The 21,235-nt window shown below is 51.1% G+C and overlaps 1 protein-coding gene across 2 annotated transcripts in view; it reads left to right on the top strand.

Moving 5' to 3' along the window:
- JADE2 (jade family PHD finger 2) overlaps positions 1–21,235 on the top strand; it is a 72,845-nt gene that overhangs the window by 18,351 nt on the left and 33,259 nt on the right. For both annotated transcript variants that reach the window (XM_064672219.1, XM_064672217.1), the window contains 2 exons: positions 2,438–2,595; positions 18,910–19,079. In XM_064672219.1, coding sequence (XP_064528289.1) covers positions 2,438–2,595; positions 18,910–19,079 — 328 coding nt within the window. The remainder of the gene's footprint in view (positions 1–2,437; positions 2,596–18,909; positions 19,080–21,235) is intronic.

Raw genomic sequence — 21,235 nt, 5'->3', positions numbered from 1 at the left:
GTTAGGTGCCCCACACCTTTGGAAACCATTCCTACCTGGCTTTGCCCACAAATCCCCAGGGCACGTGTCTCCAGAATGGTGTTTTCCGTGACACCATTGTGCTGGTGCCAGGGGAAGTTTAGGCTGGAGATTAAGAAAACTTTCTTCACTGGAAGGATGGTTAAGCCCAGGGCTGTGGTGGAATCACCACCCCTGGAGGTATTCAAAACACATGTAGATGTGGCCTTGGCAGTGCCGGGTTAATGGTTGGACTCGATGATCTCAGAGAGCTTTTCCAACCTGAGTGATTCTGTGGTTCAGTGGTTCTGTGGTGCTGGTGGCCAGGGCAGGGAGGTGGCACTGGTCCTCATGCTGCCCTCAGCCTGTGTGGTTAGGGCACAGGGGAGCATCTCATCCACCAAAGCCAGGTGCTCCAAGGAAGGGACACTGACTGGGGTTTGCATTGTCCTCATTGGAACTGGGCACCAAAACTGGGTTATGAGGTGGTGTTTGCCCAAGCTGTGACCTGTCAGTGCAGGGCTGGCAAGAACAGGGTGTATTTCTACCCTGTCTTGTAGAAAATGAGCTTCAGCAGGATTCCTGTGCTTGTTTGGATACTCAGACACAGCACTGGAAGGACTGTGATATCTCCCATATCCCTTCTCATGTTTAATTAATGCCTATTTTAATTTTTTTTTTAAATCTCTCACACTGGCAGTGTATTAAGAGGTTACTGTAGTATCTCTAACGATGCTTTTGTAGCACACAGAGACTTAAAGGACCATGATCTTTCCCAAACTGAGACTAATTCTGCCTGTAGTATATAGGCTGTTAATTATGTTTGTTGAAGGATGCACTGAGACTGTCTGACCAATTCAAATCAGGTTTATATAGGCATAGTCAAAAATGTCTCCAAGCAGCTGCATCAGGAGGAAAGCACCAGGAAAATTCAAAGAGGTCCCAATATAGCAAAGGTTGTTTATATATTGTATTTAATTCTAATTGGGTTAGCAGCTGAGACTCTGAGGATTAAACAAACTGACCTAAATACTGGTCTCAGTGGTCTTAGTTAATGTCTAGTTTCCTGCATCTCAGCCGATTTGGGTTCCCCAATACTCTCCAAAGCATGTTATTTTTGTATCAAAAATGTGAAACTATATTGTATTATTTCTTGTGGTTCTGACACAGCAATACTCATTTGGAGAATAGACTCTGTGAAGAGATTAAACAACATCTGAAGAAAACATCTGATCCATCCCGGCCTCGTGGAAGGAATGCAGAAGTAGCAGGGATGGAGTGGATGGAGCGAGATGGTGTCCAGGCAGGATTGCTGGCACTGGCAGTTATTATTCCAGCTAATAGCAGATGGTAGAGAGGAGAAATCATCCATTTTCATTTACAATTTATTTTTATGCTGCAAGAGGCAGGATTGCTCGAGTCATTGCTGTCAGGCAGCCCTCTGGAAGGAAAACCTTATTTACCGTGAGGGATATTTTTGGAATGAGTTTTTCATCCTGGTGTATTGGGAGAAGATGCTGCAGGGCCAGCAGTGAGATGGAAAATGAGCCCATTCACTGACTGAAGGACTGGATGATTTTCCTAAAGGAGGGGTCCAGTGTTGATCTGACAAGGGTTTTTTTGGGTCAGGACACATCTCGGTGTGTTTGGCTGTGGATGTGTGAGCAGCACCTAGATTACCTTTTAGTCAGTTATTTTCCACCTTTAGCTTTTGGTTGTCCCTGCTCAGGACGATGAGGGGACATGATGGGCACACAGAGATGCTTGGGGCAGTGAGGTAACATGACAGGGACATGAAGGTTCTCAAGGTGATGAGGTAACCACGATGGGGACATGAAGGTGCTCAGGGCGATGAGGTGACATGAAGAGGACACAAAAATGCTCAGGGTCATGAGGTGATGTGATGGGGACATGAAGGTGCTTGGGATGATGTGCTCTTTGTCTCCCACAGCTTCATTTCTGTCAAGAACATAATTTCCCTTCCCCCAGGAGGGCTAAGTGCAGAGAAACCCAGTTGCAGAACATCCCTTGGCATTTGGGTAGATATTTGTATGGCTACATTGAAATCATCAATCCCTTAGGAGAAGGCAGCCTGTTTCTTTAGTTTAATCCTAGTTTTTGGATTAAAAACTAGGATTAATCCAAGTTAATGTCTCATGGGAGCTCACACCTTGTGGCTGGATTTCCTGACTGCCTGGTTTGTGGTACCTCGGAAGGGTTGTGGCTGCAGGGCTTGGGCTCTCAGCACTGCCTGGCTGGAGAGGAGTCCCTGCCTGTGTGCCGGTGTTCTCCTGCCCAGACCTCACCCTGAAGTGACACTAAATGACACCCTGAAGCCATACCACTGGTGATGCAAACCCCCAGGACATCTCCCCAGGGCACACATGCCCCCAGCCCCTACCAGACCCCTTCACTCAGGACGGGTTTTTCTCCGGTGCAGGTTTTCCGTACGGACCTGATAACAGCCATGAAGATCCCTGACTCCTTCCAGCTGAGCCCTGACGAGTACTACGTCCTGGCTGATCCTTGGAGGCAGGAGTGGGAGAAGGGTGTCCAGGTGCCGGCGAGTGCCGAGGCCATCCCTGAGCCTGTGGTCAGGTAAGCGAGCGCTGTCCCCTCTGCGGGGTCCCCTCTGCCTTGGTGGGGTGCAAACCATCTCGGGGGGCACGCAGAGGTGATGCATGGGAACCTGGGCTTGCACGGGGATTCACAGGGACCTCCCACCACACCCTGAAAAGTCCCTCTTGTGTGCCTGGCTTTTTTTGGGCAGTGGCCAGGCGGGCCAGCTCCCTGCTTCCTCTTGATCGGGGAATTTTAAAAAAGATGTGATAAAATCAAAGAGAGGATAAAAAAGTACCAGCAGAAAACCACCCAGAACTCCAGCCTCTGCCTGGCTGGCTGATGCCTCTCTGCCTAGAAACACGTGGCTGTACTGCTGGTATTTCACGGCAGGGGAGCAGAAGTTGGCCCTTAAATTAAAAACTTCCCTCTTTACTATGTTTATGTGGATTGGGAACGTGCTGGGCATGCTGAGATTCAGGGCTTGGGAAAAGGAGCCCAGCGAATAGAGAAGCATCTCCCAGACCTTGTAGAGACGACGTCTGTCAGCCGAGATCGGGGGCTCATTAGCTATTTTAAAATAGGGAACTGGGTTTTAAAATAGACACTTAAACAGCTGCTCAGGCAAAAAAGAAACGTGGGGGAGCTGCCACCCACTCGATGTGTGTGTGGGATTGTCCCAGGGCAGTGGCCAAAGCTGTGGGGGAAAGGCTGGTGCTGCTGCTGGGGTGAGCCGGGCAGGTTGGGAAGGGACCCCAAAACTCTCGGGGTCAGACCCGAAACTCCCCACAGGGTTTGCAGGAGCTTTGGAGCTCTCATGTGTTCCCTTCGTGACGTGTGACAGCGGGTGTGCATCCTGCAGGAACACTGGTGAAGCATCGTGCCCGGGTGCTGCTGGGGTTGCTCGTGGGAGCAGGGAGGCTGCAGGGGGGGTGTGTTTTGCCCAGGGATCCCGGCAGGGAGCAGAGGCCGGCGGAGGCTCCGCTTGTCCCACAGCAACAGCAGCTGCTGCTGCAGCTGCCGACCCTGCTCCTGAAGTAAACTTTTGTGTACGCTCCCCTTCCTCCCCCGGGGAAGACAGAGAAAGAAATGAAACTTTAATGAGTCTGAACACATCAAAAGGGAAGTTGTAAAGGGGGCTGTTGAGTTGATTTAATCCTTGGGAAAAAAAAAAAAACACCAACCCCAAACAGAAAAAAAAAAAGAGAGGGGAAAAAAAAATCTGTGTGTTATATCGTTTTTTAGTTGTCTTTGATAGCTAACCACAGCCTGGCTTTGCCAGTGCTCTGCTCCCCAGCTTGAGGGCTCGTGCCGGGGCTGTTTCCAGTGAAAAGTGATCTTGGTGCTGCCCAGGCTGGCAGTGCCCATTTAGATCCAGCCTGGCAGTGGCTGCCTGTGGGGTGGGGTTTGGCATCCCAGACCTGGCAGCCAGGAGCTGCCAGGGCACAGGGCAGGCTGAAAATGTACCCTTCTACCTGTCTCTAAGCTCTTGATTTTGGGGGTCCTGGGGCAGCTCTGCCACTGCCATGTGTTCCCATGCATGGATATTCCTAGAGTTACTCCTGGTGCAGGTCATCCCTCCCATGTCCCCATCCCACTCTGTCTCGCTCTGGCACCAGCCCTTTCCTGATATCTTTCACATTTTTCAGGCCACTCTTGTGTCTTCTCTCAGTCCTCTCCTCAAGACAAAGCAGATCCATTTATTTTAAGCTCCCATCAAAGGCTGTGTTTTCTGGAGTTGTGAACGTGTTTGTCAGTCTTGAGGCTTCCCCTGCTTTCACCCACACCACCACCACAGGGACATGCCCACGGCTTCTGGAGGGGACATCCTGGTGCTGCCCACTCACCTTGAGTGTGAGGTTTCACTTCCACCATCGGATTCTCCTCTGAAGAATTTCCCAGTTCTTGGGGTAATTTTGCTTATGTGATTATTCTCAATCTCGGCACGATTCCATAATCCTTGATGCATTGCCTCCTGCCATGGTTCCAGCTCTTTCTTCAGTTCCTCAATACCATTTGGTGTTCAAGCCTTTCTCTCCAAAGAGTTTGTTTTATTTTTGAAGTCTGATAATGTGTATCATGGATATTAGAAAGAAATTCTTCCCTGTGAGGGTGGTAAGGCACTTGCCCAGAGAAGCTGTGGCTGCCCCATCCCTGGAAGTGTCCAAGGCCAGGTTGGATGAGGCTTGGAGCAACCTGGGCTAGTGGAAGGTGCCCCTGCCCATGGCAGGGGATGGAACTGCATGTTCTTTAAGGTCCTTTCCAACCCAAGCCATTCTATGGTTCTAAGATCTGACCCATTCTCTGTGACCTTTTAGAGATACTCATTGCTGGCTCCATCACTCCCAGCTAATCCCAGGTGGATTTCTGCAGCCCCTCAGGTTTGCACCATGCCCTGCTCATCCCAGGCTGCTCCAGGGATGCTCTGGGGTTGTGCTGCTCACCCAAAGCCTTAACTTCCTTGGAGTTCTTTCCTCTTTTGTTGCTCTGTCTGTCTGTCCTGCACCACGTCCCATCTGCCTGAACCATCTCTCTTTGCTGGCAGGACATCAATCAATCCTGAAGGACTTTTTCCTCAGACTGAAGCCTGTTTGGGATATTTTGCCTTCACTGGTGTGATGTGAGTGGAACGAAGAGCTCATTTTACAGCAGCATTAATAGCTGCACCTGGTTTGTGGCCATGATGCACATCCCAGGGGGACAGGCAGTGACATTGCCAGATTTGTTCTGGTCAGGACAGCATCTCTGCACATACTGCTGTGCCACACCAGAAGGCACAGTGGGGACAGTGTGCTTCTGTCAAGCAGCTCTCCCTCCAAAAGCATCCCTGCCCTCGGTGTTTTCCCACTTGGGTCACGCTGTGAGAGTTGGAGGTGGAGAGGGCAGCGTTGGACTGCCAGGGACGGTGCAGACTGCAGCTGTTTTCCTATCTCCAGGGTTAGACAACTCCCTCTTGCAGCTTGCCCTGCGTTGGAGAAATGTCAAGTGTTTTTTCACAAGAGATGACTGTATTTCATCTGCCTAAAGAGAGCAGCCTTAAAAAGCCTTACAACTCCATTTACCTCCCTAGTTTAATTGCTTTAATTCACCCCAGTCTCCATCCCAGGTGATGGATGAGCAGGTACCTCTCTGGTCCCCCCTGAGCTGCAGCTTTTGCTCCCACCCTGTAGCTGCTGCCCCATGGCCTCAGCATCACTTTCCCCCTTTGCTTCCTAACTTTCCATTTTCCCTATTCGAAACAAAAAAAATTCACATAAACCCAGCAGATCCTCTCTGTGTGAGATATGAACCATCCAAATTCCTTTAATCTGCTGAAAAACCAGCAGTGATGTTTTCTGTAGACTGGAAATGTTGAGCCCAGCAGTTGCCTCTCTTCCTCACTGTCGGGGCAGCACTTTGCTGTCCCCCCATCTCAGAGGTGTGACACAGCACCCTGCCCTTAGAGAGGGATTCCTGTGGTAACCCAGACCTGATGTTGTCAATTCTGACAGCCACTTCCATGTGAAATTCCTAGAGGGAGGCAGCAGGGGGGAGAAGCCACTAGAGCCCCAGGAGCTGGCGAGCAGGCAAGCGCTGCCTGCGAAATAATACCCAGCCCATCATCCTGAAGCCCAGGGGTTTGGTTCCTGGGCTGAGCCATCACCAGCCAGCGGATTGTGCTGCGGAGTGTGTGGGAATTGCTTCCTGCTCCAGAGGTGGATCTTGTTCTCCAAAGGTGCTGCCGTTCACGCAGCCGCTGCTGCTCTTTTCATCTCCCACCCGGGCGCTTGGAAACCAGCTCTCCCTGCCTGCACCCTGCCTCGAGGTTTTGTGCCTCCGAAGCTGAAAATTAGATTTTTGAAACATCTTGTTTTACTGGAGCCTCTGAAATGTCAAAAGCTGGGGGTGAGGCAGAAGGAAAGAGCTGTATTTTAAGGAATGCTTTTCCCAGAAAGCAGCTGTCTCAAAATGCCTCCACTAAGAGCCACCTTAAACTCAAGGGTCCTTTCTAGGTTAGCACAAATCACGGTGCAGTTGTGAGGAAAGCGGTAGGGGAAGAGATGCAGCATCTCTTGGCTTGGTGTCCCGGGAGGCATGGGTGCTGCTGGGGGCCACCTGTGTGCCAGGGTCATTAGGCAGTGCAGGAGATAAGATGTTTCCTCTCCATGATCATTTCTGGCTCATTGCTACTGAATAGGGTTTTATTTTGTATGGTAACATGTCTGAGAATTGCCCAAAGCTTGAAGGGCTCCAGCGTGGTGATAAAAACTGCTTGCAGTCAGCTGGGAGCAGAGGAGTGAGTAGTGGAGGTGAGTTTCCCTCCCAACAGGCAGGCTGGCATCCTCTGCCCATGAGTCTCCTGGTCACCCACCTGGGATATGGGTGGTGGTGACACTCCACCCCAGTGGTGACAGGATGTTCCACCTGTGCTAGACCCCATTGCTGAAGGATCCCCACTGGCTTTCTGGGACCAGAGATGAGCCTCACAAGCCCCTGTGTGAGCCCTACAGTTATTTTACACTTGGGCAAAGTGAGGCATGGAGATTTACACCATAAGTCAGTGGTAGAGCCGGGCACAAGGTCCCAGTCTGGTGTGGGGTGCAGTTGGGTGCTGGATGCAAAGCTAGCCCATCTCAGCAGAGCTTGAGTTTAAGGATTAAGGAAGATAAAGTGCGGGTAAATGTTATCACCAGTTTTGGAGCATTGGAGCTGTGAGTACCTCTCCTGTTGTAAATGGGAAGGAGATGCTTCAGATGAGCTGTGTCTACCCAGAGTCACATTGTGATAAACCCAAGGGGAAAGTAGGCTTTGCTGGTTTGCCATGAGTGCTCGTAGGAGGCTGTGAAGCCCTTTTTGCACAGCGGGTGTGCCGGGATCAGACCCAGGCTCGTCCCTTCCCACTGGAGGCGATGCCAGCGCTGATGCTGGCAGAGTGTTGAGCTCACACAGCAGAGCACCCCTTCATAAAGCAGCTTCGTCTACGTGGGATTTTATGCACCTGTACAGGTTTTATTTCCTCCTTTATTTAATGATTTAATGCTTTTGGCATGTGGCTCCTTCCCCAGGCTGACAGGGATGTAAGCAGGATCTCGAGGTGGCTCTTGGATCTTGCATTAAGCCACATTAGTATGTGCTGTAGATTCTGTTTCCTGTGAATTTGCACACAGCGGGAGGACGAGCAGGAAGGCTGCTTCTTGCTGGCAGGCTTCCCAGATATTCTTGGCATTGCAGATCTATACTTGCATCGTCGCTGTGGCCCTGTTTTAACAGAAAACAGAAAGTGCTGTGGCAACAGGAAGGCACAACCTCGGCGAGTACCAGCTCGGCGATGGCGGCGGCACCGGCACAAACGCTGTCTGCCACGTCGCACGGGGGCTGTGTCCCTCCCCGTCCTCCTGCCTCAGGTCCCCTCTGCCCTTCTCCTCTGATGGCCACACACAGAGGTCAGGCAGCCCCTTGCTGTGCTGCTGGGCACACATCAAGATGGTGCAGGGCTCCTGTGCCCGGATCATGACGGTGTGGGGCTGCCCAATTGGTGTTCATCTCCTTCGAGCTGTGCTGCTCTTTGCTGGACAGTCTCCTTCACATCTCCAGGAGTTCCAGCAGCTCTTTCAGAGGGTACATAGTTGTTGGCAGGCCGTGGTTTTGCAGTACCAGCATCACTGGAAGAGGATCCCCGAGGAGCAGGTCTGCTTGCGAGGAGCTGCTGGAGATGAGTGCACTGAGGCAGGGAGAACTAACTGGGGCACCAGTAGAGGGTTAGGACTGGGACACATCCCTGCCCCCCATCTGGCAGTGAGCAGACACCTCTGCTCATCCCAGCAGGGCTGGGTGCTGCATCCAGAACACGTGGTCCTGGGAGGGAGCAATTCCAGCCAAGGGAGAAAATCCCCCTGGAGCAGCCTCTGCTGTGGTGTGGAGCATGGTAGCCCGAGGAGCTGTGGCCAGGCTGGCCTGGCAGCAGGGTGGCACGGTGCAGATGTCCCAGCAATGTCTGGACGTCACCTCTCCCTCTCCCTGGCGTGCAGCAGGAGCCCTGGCTGGCAGCCAGGCTGGATCCTTGCTGCTCCCAGCCCGGGGAGGGCTTTCCGAGGCTGTGTTCAGTGTGTACTGCATGAACCAGCACACTTTGTTCTCGAGTGGTGAGATTGGACTTCCTTTCCTCGGTCGGCAACGCAGGCTGGCTGTTGACTCATCAGCAGCTTCCCTTGGGCTTTGCTGCAGAAGGGGCAGGCAGGATTCTGCAGCAGTTTGAGTAGCTTTTGGAGTAGAGCTTTTTTTTTTTTTAACATAATCCTTTTTTTTTTTCTTCCCCCCCCCCCCTTTTTTTTTTTCCTTCCCTCCAACTCATCATGAAAAATGTGTGAGTTTGGAGCTCACAGATGGCACGTTGGTGATTTTACAAAGGGCTATTTCTCGGGTTGGTTATCCCCGTTCTGTGGCTGCCTGCCCTTAAATGTGCCTGGGTTCTGGTATGCTCCAGAAATACGTGTACGCTTCCCTTTCAAGATCTGAGGCTGTGCTCTGATCAAAAGAAGTGAAAATCCTGACTTCCCTGGGCCTAAATGTTCAGATCACAAGCCCTGGGACGGGGGAACATGGGGAGAGGAAAGCTCGCTGCCTGCCCACTCCTGGGGACCCCCACAGGGACACCTGGCCACGGGGAGGACAGGCTGGCTGGTGGCACTGATCCATGGCAGCAGAACCACCCCAGTGGTGTAACATCAGTGAGTTCCCTCTGCCACTGGCAAAGGGAGGACTCCAGTCAGATCTGCTCAGGAAACCCTTGTCCCTGCAGGCAGTGGGGAGGGATGGGCTGTGCACAGGGTGGTCTGTCCTGCTGGTGGTTCAGGTACCTGGTTTGGGATGGGGTGGAACACTCCCAGTGTGGTGCAGAGGGTCTGGGCCATGCAGAGGGTGGTGCTGGTGCTGTGGAGGGTTGTGAGCTCATGCCTGGTGCCCACAAGTGCTTTGCAAAGGAGTGTGATTTACTCTGCCTCTTACTCGTCCTCAGCTCTGGTTTACTCTCTGCTTGACAAGTTCTTGTGTGGCCTTTCAGCAAGTCCTCACCTTTATTAGCTTCCTGTGGGAAATGTATTAATCCAGCCTGTTCTTACCTTGTTCCGAGCCACTTGGACTTTTATTTTGAATGTTTGCTAATCCTCCCAGTGGATGCCTGTGGTTTATACTGGATCCAGCACACAGAAAGTCAAGTGTATTTCAGCAGCAAAGGTATAGAATGAGTGAGCTTGATTTCCTACTGCTCTGTAACGAGGTTTACAGCTCTTGGGACCAACTCCAGTTTGGTACAGCTTTGGGAGCCTCCCCATCCCGCTCCATTGCCTCTGCTCCCCATCCAGAACCATGGATTTAGTGTCTAGCCAGGCAAACCCCAGCAGCTCTGGTTGCTGGGCTTGCAACCGCAGGAGTAATTAAATCACCTCTTAGTGATTTAGTGCACCTTAGGTCCCCATTGAACTATTATTTTTAAGTGCTCTTCAGAGTGATGGGAGGAGCGGGACAGCCCAGCATCAGGAATAGCTGCTGGGTTCTTGGTGCTGCTGCACATAATCCTGTTGAATTTAGGTGAAGCCTGTATTGCTGGAAAGTGAGCGTCCCTCTGCTCCCAGGACCTTGGGGAGGTGGAGGAGAGCTGGTGGGTGGGTTTTTTCAGTGCACTTGAAGAAGATCCGGAAAATCTGATCTAGTTGAAGGTGTCTGTGCTCATGGAAGGAGGCTTGGACTTGGAGACCTTCAAAGGTCCCTTCCAACTCAAACCATGGTAGGATTCCATGAAGTGCACCCAGACAAGTGTAGCTGCACGTGGATGGTGCAAGAGGGAGACGGATCCCTCCTGGTTTTCTGGGATGGGCTGTGAGCTGCTTGGGGTGACTCGGCATCAGAACTGTTCTCATGTATTTCAGGGTTCAGCGTTAGTGCAGCCATCCAGAACACATTAAAAGAGTCTGGATGCTGCCTTTTCAAATTCCTCAAAGCTTTGCTTTCCTTGGGCTGGGTTTGTGTCAGGAGACCCATGGGATGACACTGTGCTGAGGATGGGAATTGTCTTCTTTGTGCCCTTGTCTGTATTTTGAGCTCTCAGATGCTCAGCTCTGGGAGCAGCAGCGTCAGGGGCACTTGGCTAGTTCCTGATCTGCTGTGGCTCATGCTCAGACCATGGCAGGTGCAGAGCTGCCACCATTTCTCACATCTTCTGTCTCTGGTCCCCATTAGGAGATGGATACAAAGGCAAGTGGAACTGTTTGCGTTACTGAAGTAATTGTGCGAACATTATCTGTCTGGGATAATTAATTCCAGATGCTTTAATGTTAGTAGCTTGGCTTAAGTTACATAAGGAAGCAACTTTTTTTTGTCTTTTTATATCCAGAAAACACACACTCAAGTGTCCCTGGCTTCCCTAGTAGCAATTCCAAGATATATGTTGCTTAAATGGGAAAGAGCAGAATGCTAGCAACCTGTGGGCTGGGTTTGGAGAAGGTTGGTGTGTGGCATGGGTCCCTGAAGGGCCACCAGGTAGGTCAGTGATGTTCTGGGAGGAGATGGAGAGCAGCACCCACGAGTGTTAGGGCTGTGGCTGGCTCTGCCCTGCTTGCCTGTGGGGAGAAGATGCTGCCTGGGCATCCTCTGCAGCTGCCCTGGGGCCAGAGGCTGCTGGGGTTTGCTGGGTTTCAGAGCCAGAAGAGCAGCACAGGCTGTGCTCTGTCCCAGCAGCGGGGCACAGTCCCCTCCTGCTGCCTTCAGCATTGCTGTTAAAACTCAATGGCACAGAGAGAAAGGGGGGAAAGGAATATGGGGAAGATCCTTGCACAGCATGAAAGTTACGTGTGTACTTTGCTCTCAGCCCAGACGCCGCTTTTGTCTAGTCAACCAGAAAAACATCTGCATTTTGTTGTTCCAACCAGCCCACCAGCAAACCACTGCCCAGCCACTGCTGTGTCCCTGCAGCCGTGGTTTGCTTCCCTCAGAAGTGTGGAGATGAGCCCAGCTGTGCCATGGTGCCTGTCCTCTCCCCTGCCTTGGGAAGGCAGACTGCTCTGCACCTGAGTGCTTCTGTTCCAGGTCCCTGCTCCTTTCTACATCCAAATGATTTTCTGGGCACTGAATCAGGGTTGCAACTTAAATAATTCATTTGTTGAGCTGAATCTCGGTGAGATTTAGGCTGGAATATAAACGTGAGGAAGACAGGGACATCAACACTCCGGTCTTTCTCTAGTCTGCTGGGTATCAGGCTTTTTATGTGGTGATAAACAGCTCAGAAACGGAATTGGAAAAGCTGTCTGGGTTTCACAAGATGGCTGTTTAGTGCCTCCTGTTCACTTGTTTTCCTCTTTTTATCACATCAAAGAAGAGTGAATCACTTTCTCCTTAGAGGATTACATTATTCCAGAGGCCTGGAAGGACCAACTATGGTTACAGGCTGTTACTGGAGGAGATTTTAGGTGGGTGGGGGGAAAACTGAGCATTTTTTTTATTGCACCTGCTAATTGTGATTTGGAGCTTCAGCTGCATTTCTGTAAAACTTCCAGAACCTGCCTGTGTACATCCTAAACTGCCAGCAGCTTGGGAGGGGCCACCCTGCCCTGTCCTTAACATTCTGCATGGAAATGGGATTGTCACAGGGGGATTTCCAAGCCCAGAGGGAGAGACCTTTAATGGTCCCAGAGCCCAGAGGAGTTTCCCAACTGGGACCGTGCTGATGCTTTGCCCTGTGGTGCTGTGTGGTGCTGGTCATGGATCAGACACTCCTGATTGCTGGGGATGTTTTAAAAGCTGATAATGATAATTTCTGACATTCACCGGGTAGTGCCGAGTGTCGGAATTCAGCGGGGAAGGACCAGGGCGTCAGCTGAAGGGACAGTGGGTGTGCCTGAGCCTGGCAGAGGGCAGCAGGGTCCCTGAGACGTGCTGGGGTCCCTGATGCATCCCGTGGTCCCTGCCCGTGGTCCCTGCCCGGTCCCTGACGCATCCCCAGCGCAGGAGGGATGGGGTGTGCAGGGCTGGGGTGGATGTGCAGCCTGCGCAGCCACCCAGGCATTACGTCACCTGGAGCTGCACTCACTGGCTGCTGGTACCCGGAGGGCAGGACGCTGCTGCAAGCAGCATTAACCCCTTCCTGAGCGTCCTCAGTGCCACTTGGGTACCACAAAGGGGCCTTCCCGGGGCTGAGCAGCAGCCACTGGTCTCTGTGCAGTCAGGGAGTGCCTTTTGGGGACGGCTGCTCCTGTTACCAGAGCTTGGTGAATCCTCCCAGGGCCAAATCCAGCTGCTTTGTTCTCCCCAGAACTGCCGCAAAAGCCGAGCGGGAGCTTCAGAGCTGAACCAGGCATTTGCTGCCTGCGCAGGTTTTTGGGACAAGCACTTTACAGAAGGTTTAGGTTATACCCAAGGGCAGTGCCAGCCCAGCCACGTGCTGTGCCCAGCAGCAGCAGTGGGGACCATCTGCACGGTGGCACTGGGCTGCTTGCTGGAGCAGGGATGTGCACGGCAAGGGGTGGTGTGATGTTCCCTCCATCAGCTTTTTCTTGCAAGGAATGTGCTTGTTACAGCCCCTGACATGTGGACAGCTTACAATGGCACAAAGAGGGGTGACAGACGGGGCCATCAGCCACCACAGGATCCTCTTCCCAGGCCCAGCCCGGACCCCCTGGCTGCTGTTAATATATGTAGGAATTTTCGTGGATTTGCAGAGGCCGTTTCCAAATCTTGAGGGGGTTTTGGCTCCAACAGCCAGTAAGGAAATACTGCAAATCCTTTATTTTCTGCACATAGAGTGGTCCCAGCAGTGCCATCTGATTCTGCTCAGGTTCTTGTTTGTTTTAAAATAAAAGGGTTTGGTGACAGTGGCCTGTCGACATACTCTGTGTCACCTCCCTGGGACCAGCCACCTCCAGCCCTTTCTCTGCTCTATCTGCAGGAGGATGTGTTGGCAGACCCTGGGTACCAGTGGTCCCTCCTATGGGGTCCTGGGACTCTGGTTAGGGGTGACTTGTGCCAGGGGTGACAACAGGATGCCCACAGGGCTCTGAGCTCTCCAGCACCCTGTGCTGGTGACCAGGGTGCTCCAGATGTTTCCTGGAGTATCTTCAGTGAAGGAGGGGAGGGGTGAAGTGCACAGGTACCTGTTAGCACCAAAACCTGGATCCTAAAGATGCTTTTAGGCTCGTCCAGCCGGTCCAGCCAGCTTGCATGCAGGTCTGAACATCAGGCCAGTTAATTTAAAACCTAACCATTTAATGTCTTCTTGGCGTTCCCTTTCTTCTTTGAACCCAGCTTTGGGAGTATAGTTTTTGGCTCATGGTTTTATAGACTTTACTAGAAGCCATAAAAATGCAATAAGTAGGTGTAACATGGTCAGTAAATCCGGGTGTGGGTACGCTGAGGGTCACAAAATCTTGTGTGTGGGTTGCAGCTCATTATTGTGACCAGCCACCACTATCTCCAACCCCATCCTTCACCCTTATTACCCCCAGGCTCTTTTCCTAACATCTTAAATTCTGCTCTGCTGTGGAGAAGCAGTACCATCTATAAAATTTGTTAGCTTGAGTTCATAAGAAGATGGGGCATCTGGTCCAAATGGCCTGCTAGATACTATTTTAATAAACAGAAAGTGAAAATCATCCTTTAAATTGGCCTTTTAAAGTTGTGGTGTGCTGCAGGAGAATTCCCCTGGGAGCAGAGCTGGCAGTAGGAACAGTATCAGCATCCACTGAAGGTTGCTGGCAGAGTTATCTTTCCACTGACTTTCCTAAGCTGATTTATTTATGGACACTGGGCAAGACTAATTTAGACTGGAATGGAGGTAAAGAAAAGATGACAGACTAAAGCCTTTGCTGTAATAAAATTAAGTATTTTCAGATGAGAAACACTATGCAGGATTAATTATTTCTATCTAGTATATTAAAAGAGAGCATATAGAAAAAAATGCCTTCTCCCTTCAGCCAAGTGAAGCATTCAGTTTACAGAGATGATTAACCATGGGAATTTGCTGAGTATATTTTATTACTGTGTAATCTTCTCCAGGGATGGATGTGATCCTCAGGAGTGTTGGGGTCCACTTACTCCTTTTCCTCAAGTGCCCTTGAGACCCACTTTCAGACTAATGGCCTCAGGTTTGTTGTGCTTTTTCAGGCTGATCCCAATTTTCAGCCCTTCGTTTAAATGAACCTTTGACTGATACAGATTTTTTTTAAAATGTCATGTCTCTGGCTGGGTAAATAAAGGAGTGAATGCTCCTCCAGTGTGAGGGAGATCCTGCAAATGGTTTGGCTCTTGGTGGAGGCTTTGCCTCCGTGATTCTTCACCCTGATGCTGCAGGGAATTTGGGTGGGTTGCTGGCATGTGTGCAAGCTCCTCATCACCCAGCCTGGGTTTCTTTTTGTCCACTGAGCAACTGTTTGGAAACTTGAGTATTTCCAAAGGAATTAAACCTTGTTCCTCCATGGAATTGGAGCCCTGATGACATGCCCAGCTCTCAGGACCCAACAGGAGATGGGTAGGAGACCCTGCTGAGGGCAGCCCCCGTGGTTTGTTCCCTTTTTCTCGCTGTGAGTCCACTGCAGTGTGTCTGGGCAGCACAAAGCTGGCAGCTTTTTGAGCTAAGTTTCTTGATGCTGTTGGAGTTTAGGAGGGCTGCACAGCTTGGTCTGTTTTCTGTATTGCTGTAAGGCAGGGCACAGGCTTTTCCAAAGGATTGCTCTCTTGTATTAAATTGTAGGATCTCTTCCTTTCTAGCCCAAGGCACTGTCACTGCAGTCATTGATCTTTATACCTGAACACCAAGAAGCTCTTTGCAGGTGTGTTAACTTGTGTCAGGAAGGAGTGAGCTGCTTTTTAGGAACATGATTTTACCCACTAAAGCAAATCCAGGAATTGATGGGAGGCTGTGCACCTCTGGGCATCACATCCTGCTCGGTCTTCCCAGAGGCTTGGGGTGTCCCATGTGAGCCTCAGCTTCTGGCAGCCTCCAGCTCCCCTGGGGATGGGAGGGGATACTCATGGGAGCAGGCACAGCCTCTCATAGGATTTGCTGAATTGTTTGCAAGCCAGGAAAACCTCTTGTTTAAGTGCTGTGGATGAGTCAGGAGGTTGATCTGGACCAGGCTTCCAGCGGGTCTCCGTAGGGTTATACAAGCTGCTCACTGTATGACAAATAATTTAGCAGTTATTTCAGTTTGTTCATTTCTGACCTCCTCCATTTGCTGATATTTGAAATGGTGAGAATATGGCACAGATGTGTCCCAGCATCCCCAAGCCTGAATTAACTGGGAATCCAGCCCATGCTGCCTGATCAGTGTGGGGGCATGGGGTCGTGCCCATGGAGAGGAAACTCCGAAAGTAAAGTTTAGTGGTTCTCTTAAGAAGATACATTTCATATTAATACTTATTCCTTGTAGGACCAATAGCTAGTAATGGAAAGTGGCTGCCAAGTGCTGCAGCACCTGATCATCCCTCCCTGATCCGTGTGTTCCCAGATGGGGGAGGCACCTGCCATCTCTGCATTGGCACGTTTCAAACCTTTGAACAGAGTGCCAGCGAGCACGTGGAGCTTGTTAGATGTTTGTATCTTAATTACCTTGATCTTCATCATCAGTGACACGGTGAGAAGCAAAGCATCACTCTGTAAGTGCCAGTTCCCATTAAACCAAAGCAAACTCCATTTAATTAGTGTCAGGAAAAGCTGGACGTCAAGGGCTGGTGGTGCTGTTATCATCAGTGAGCCCCTGAGCTCCCTGTGGTCTCTGCATCATCAGGGGCTGTGCAAAGCCAGGCCCTGAGAGTCTACACACATCAGGTTTGGAGAGGTTTGGGAGCATGGGGCAAGCATGACTGGGGAGGGGCACTTGTCTCCCGTCTCTGAGCACCAGGTTCAGCAAAGATCCTTCTTTACAAGGTACCTGCAGAAAGAAGGTGGAGGCTGCACATGGAGCTGACATGCCCAGGCTCAGGCAGGTGCTGTGTCCCTCACTGGGAGTGCAGTGCTCAGCTCTCAGTGGTGTCGTGTGTCCCGTGTCAGTGAGAACCCCAGGAAGTTTCTCCAGTCACGTCAGCATCCTTATCACACCGAGGGCATTGCAGTGCTGTCAGTACAGTGAATGACCTGCTCAGGATACTCCTGTGATATGTACACAGAGCATTAATCTTTGCCCTTTTATGCCAGGGTAAAAATAGCAGCTCCTTCCTGCTGCCATCCCGAGCATCCCGGGCTGGCCGGGTGTCAGACCATCACCTGTTGCAGCCGCCTGTTGGGTGAGCAGCTTGTGTAACTCGGCTTAGGGGAGGCTTACAGGGCCAGCCTCGTGCTGCTCAGGCAGCTCTTTCCAGCCAGAACATCCATTGCAGTTGGAGGATTGTTTTTTTCTCAGCAGCTCTGAGGTCTCTCCTGTAAGACAGCCCTGTTGTCCAGCCTGGCTGCTGACCCTCCCAGGGCCTGTTTCTGTTCAGGGGTGAGCTGGACGTGGGAAGGAGAGGTTCAGTCCTCTGTGAACCAATGCACCTTACACCAGCAGCTTCTGCTTTTTTTTTAATAGCATCTTCCAGTGCCTAAAGGCTAGATAAGGGGAAATGGCTTCCTACTGACAGAGGGCAGGTTTAGATTATATATTAGAAAGAAATTCCTCCCTGTGAGGGTGGGGAGGCCCTGGCAGGGGTTGCCCAGAGAAGCTGTGGCTGCCCCATCCCTGGAAGTGTTCAGGGCAAGGTTGGACAGGGCTTGGAGCAACCTGGGCTAGTGGAAGGTGTCCCTGCCTGTGGCAGGAGGAGGAGGAACTGCATGATCTTTAAGGTCCCTTCCAACCCAAACCATTCTGTGATTCTATGATTTTAGGGGTTTGGGAGCTCCTTAGATGTCAATCCTGAAGCTTTGGCTGGAGCATGCCTAGTTTCAGTGTCATTACTCCGTCTGCATTAAATACAGACATTACTGAATCCCTAAGACCTGTTCTAGATTACAGTGAGCTCGTTTTAAGATGTGGGGACTGAGAGCTGTCCTTTCATGGGATTATTTCATTTCCTGACCTGAAATTTGGAGGTGTACTCAGGGCATTGGGTCACATCTTTATTTTCAGTTTACTGGTGGGGAAAGTAAAGCAAAAGAGATGAAAATAATCCATGTCTTGATGTTTCAAATTGTTGCTTCTCCTGCTGGTGGCTCCTGAAGCTCGTCCAGTGTTTGTAACTGCAGAAGACAGCAATTAAACTGCATGCCTGGGTCTGTAGAAACTCCAGGTTCTTTTTCCTGCCCTGCCACAGATTTCCTTCCTGACCTTGGGCAAGGCAGGTAGGATCCCATTCCCGAGGACAGCTGGGCACAAGTTTCTTCCCTTGGCACTTAGAGACCTTGGAGCATCTGGTACCACGATTCATCTGGTTATGTGATGGGCATGATGGCTTTGCCCCAGACACATCACAGAGCACGAGGCACTCAGTGCTCTGACATTAACTTACACAGCAGGACAGAAGGCAGATAAAAGTCTTGCAGGCATCAGTGGCCCTCCCAGCTGGCTCTGGTGCAAGAGCAGGGCTGGGTCCTCCAGCTCTGCATGAGGAGAAGCTGCTTAGAAGGGGTTGATGTGCTGCAGCAGGTTGCTATTTGGTTGTTGTTTCTTTGCAGCATCTTTCTGTCTCGGTATCTGTGCCAGGAGGTGGATTTTGTGGGAGGAAATGTGAGCTGTGCAAATACTGCAGCGAGCTCCAGCTCCCAACTTTGCCGAGATCTGTCAGCTGGCACCACGGGCTGCTTCTCATTTCCAGCTTGCCCTCTGCTTGCATGTCATTAGGCATGACACTGTTGACATGTGCATGGCAAGTACCAGGCATATTGCTGCAGAGTTGCCAAGGAAAGGCAGCAGAGCTGACAGCCAGCGCCTGGTCGCTCTCTGGGCAGGGAGTTTGCAGCAGATAAACTCCTCTCCCCACCCCTGTGGTTGTGATTAGACTCAGAACAAATGTCACAGGCCACCGTGGGATGTCCTCCAGTGCCAAGGCTGCCAAAGTGCTGCTCAACACGGTGTGTTTGTGGCACTGCAGTGGCACAGCACGCTGGAGGTGTTCATGGGGGAGGTAATGGCTGGGGGGGTCACTGTTGCTCTCAGTATTTGGACCATCATATTCATTGTAGCTCATTTTTCTCATGTAAAGATTAAATTTCCGCAGGTGAATGGGAAAACTGTTGCTGTAGTAGAAGGAAAGTTGCCATGGACCTGTGCTGGGGCCACTGTCAGTGCACGTGGTTTGACTTTGGTGCTTTCATTCTTGGAGTAGGGTTTGTACACGGCGTGGTCTCACCCTCTGGGGCAAGAAACAGAATTTTTGTGAGTTGTAGCTCTTTTTCAGCCTCTCCTTCTTTCCTTCCAGGATCATCCCCCAGCTGGAGAGCTCCCTTTCACAGGTGTCACCGAGCAGCCTGCCTGGCTCTGAGATTTCAGAAGCCACAAGGACTTACTTGCAAGGAATGAGCCGCTATGACCTGGACGAGCTCGATGCCTGCTGGTTGGAGCTTGTTAATATGGAGCTCAAGGAGATGGGTGAGTGTTACAGTTGTTTTTTTCCTTGCCTGGGTGTCCTAGAGTGGACATTTTGGGCTTTTTGGGTAATCATAAGGGGCAGAAGGCCCTAAGGAAGAAATCTCAGAAACACTGGTCCTGATTGCCTCCTTTCCCAGGCATCTCTAAATACCACAGCATAACATTGCCTGCACCACTGCTGTTATATCACTGCACATTCTTCAAATCCTTTAGTGCATTTTGGTTGAGTGCAAGTACCTGAGCTTGGAATTTGACCACTGGCACTAAGTGCTTAGCATGGTCTGCTGGGCAGATTTGTTGGCACAGACCCCTGGGTGTGTAGTCCTGCCAGACCGTGGAGGGATTTTCCAGTCCTTGTTAGGTAAGGGTTGCTGTGATGTGGCTGCTGCTGTGCAGGTAAGAATAACACCTCAATAAAACATTCACCTTGTGAGGTCAGTGAAGGCTGAAGTGTGCCTGCATGAAGCATTCCTTGCAGTGGCAAAGGTCTTTCAAGGGTGGGGCAGAGTATGTCACTAAGTGCTTGAGCAGATGGGATCGTGCACTGTGGAGCCAGGAGGGTTGTGCTCGGTCTCACAGGCAGCTGGCTGAGGGCTGCAGTGAGATTCAGGAGGAAGGCAGGGAAGATGCACTTCACTGAGCTTGCCTGGAGCATAAACCAGCTCAGAAGTTGGCCACCACATTGCCTGATCTTGGAAGATGTCTCTCTTCTGATGTACTCACGATTTACAAGTAAATTTTGTTACCATGACCTTGGGAAAGTTACAGAGGTTGCTTTGACAGTTGCTCTGATTATCTGTTATAGGTATCCTGTATATTGGAATTCCCATAATCTCAGCATTGTGGAACCTGTAGCATCACTTGCAAATCACAAGTCAGTTTTGCCCTTGTTAGCTGCCTTAGCAGCCTCAGCTCTGTCGTGGGCAGAGGTTTGGCTTCTCCAGCTCAGTTTGGTTAAATTTGGCTCGCTTTATTATTTCTTCAGAGTATTAGGTTTCAAGTGCAGTGTCCTAAATGGCTTTCAGATATGGAGCTCCTGTGCTGATGGAAGGTTGAGATAGCTGGAAGGTCTCAGCCCCAGGCCAGATGGGAGCTGGCTGCTGGTGTCCCCACGTCACCTTTGGGCCCAACCCGAGTGTGCCAGGAGAGAGAGGCAGCTTCTCCAGTGGCACTGCCTTGGGAGGCAGTTGGGTTTAGGAAGGGAGCTTGAGCTTCATCACAGCAGTACCCCCTGGTAGCCCTGCTCTGTGCAGGTGCTCTGGGTGGGCTCTCACCTCAGCATCCCCGTGGATCCATGTCAGGACAGAGGTCATGCTTTGCCACTGACCCTCTGCAATTCTGAGCAAAATCCGTTCTTCTTCCTCCATCTCCTTGTCAGAGTCACACCCCCCATGGCAGCCACGCCCAGCACAGAGTCTTGAGGCAGTGGGCTTCTTTGGGGGGGTGCATTTTCCTGCCTGTGGGAGTGGTGGGGTTTGGGTGCTCAGAGAGGAAAGTTGTTGCAGCACATCTGTTGCTTCTCACCTCCTGGGCTGTGCCAGAGCAGAGGCTTTGCTTCCTCTGCTTCCCATATGGGAGAAGCCAGGGTGGGATCTGGGTGCCCTTCACCACCCAAGAGAGGATTGCTGTGGCCTGGGTTGGTCCAAAGGCAGTCCATAAATAGTGCTTTCTCCCGGAAGCCCTTGACATTAACGACACGCTGAGATTTCCAAACCCTCTTTGCTAATCTCTGAGATCATTAACGTGACTTAACTGGAGAACTGCAGCCTCCCCTTCCATTCAGAGGAGTCAGGAGTTATCTCCCAGCCTTAAGAGATAGGCAGAAGTTTAAATTCCTCCTGGGTGTTTGGCTGAGTTGTTGTCACTGGGCAGTCCAGGGGCACAATATGTCATTCCCAAAATATTTAATGACAGAGAAGGATCCTGATCTCTGACTGGCTCTTGAGGATCTGTGGGGAGGAGAGCTGGAAAACACCTATGAGATCATCCAGCTCTCCTTTCGTGGATCCACGTAGCACATGCCTTTTCCAGTCCTTTTTAGGTCACCCCAGGGATGGAATTTTATCACTGGGATCAGATAAACCTCCAGATAGCTCCATCTCTCTGCGTTCTGCCTGCTGATTCCTCTTCCAATTAGGTGGAATTGCTGTGAAAAG

The sequence above is a fragment of the Pseudopipra pipra genome, chromosome 15 (assembly GCF_036250125.1).
Source record: "Pseudopipra pipra isolate bDixPip1 chromosome 15, bDixPip1.hap1, whole genome shotgun sequence".
Taxonomy (NCBI): Eukaryota; Metazoa; Chordata; class Aves; order Passeriformes; family Pipridae; genus Pseudopipra; species Pseudopipra pipra.
The sequence above is the reverse complement of the archived record's forward strand: the minus strand, read 5'-3'. Positions and strand labels throughout refer to the sequence as shown.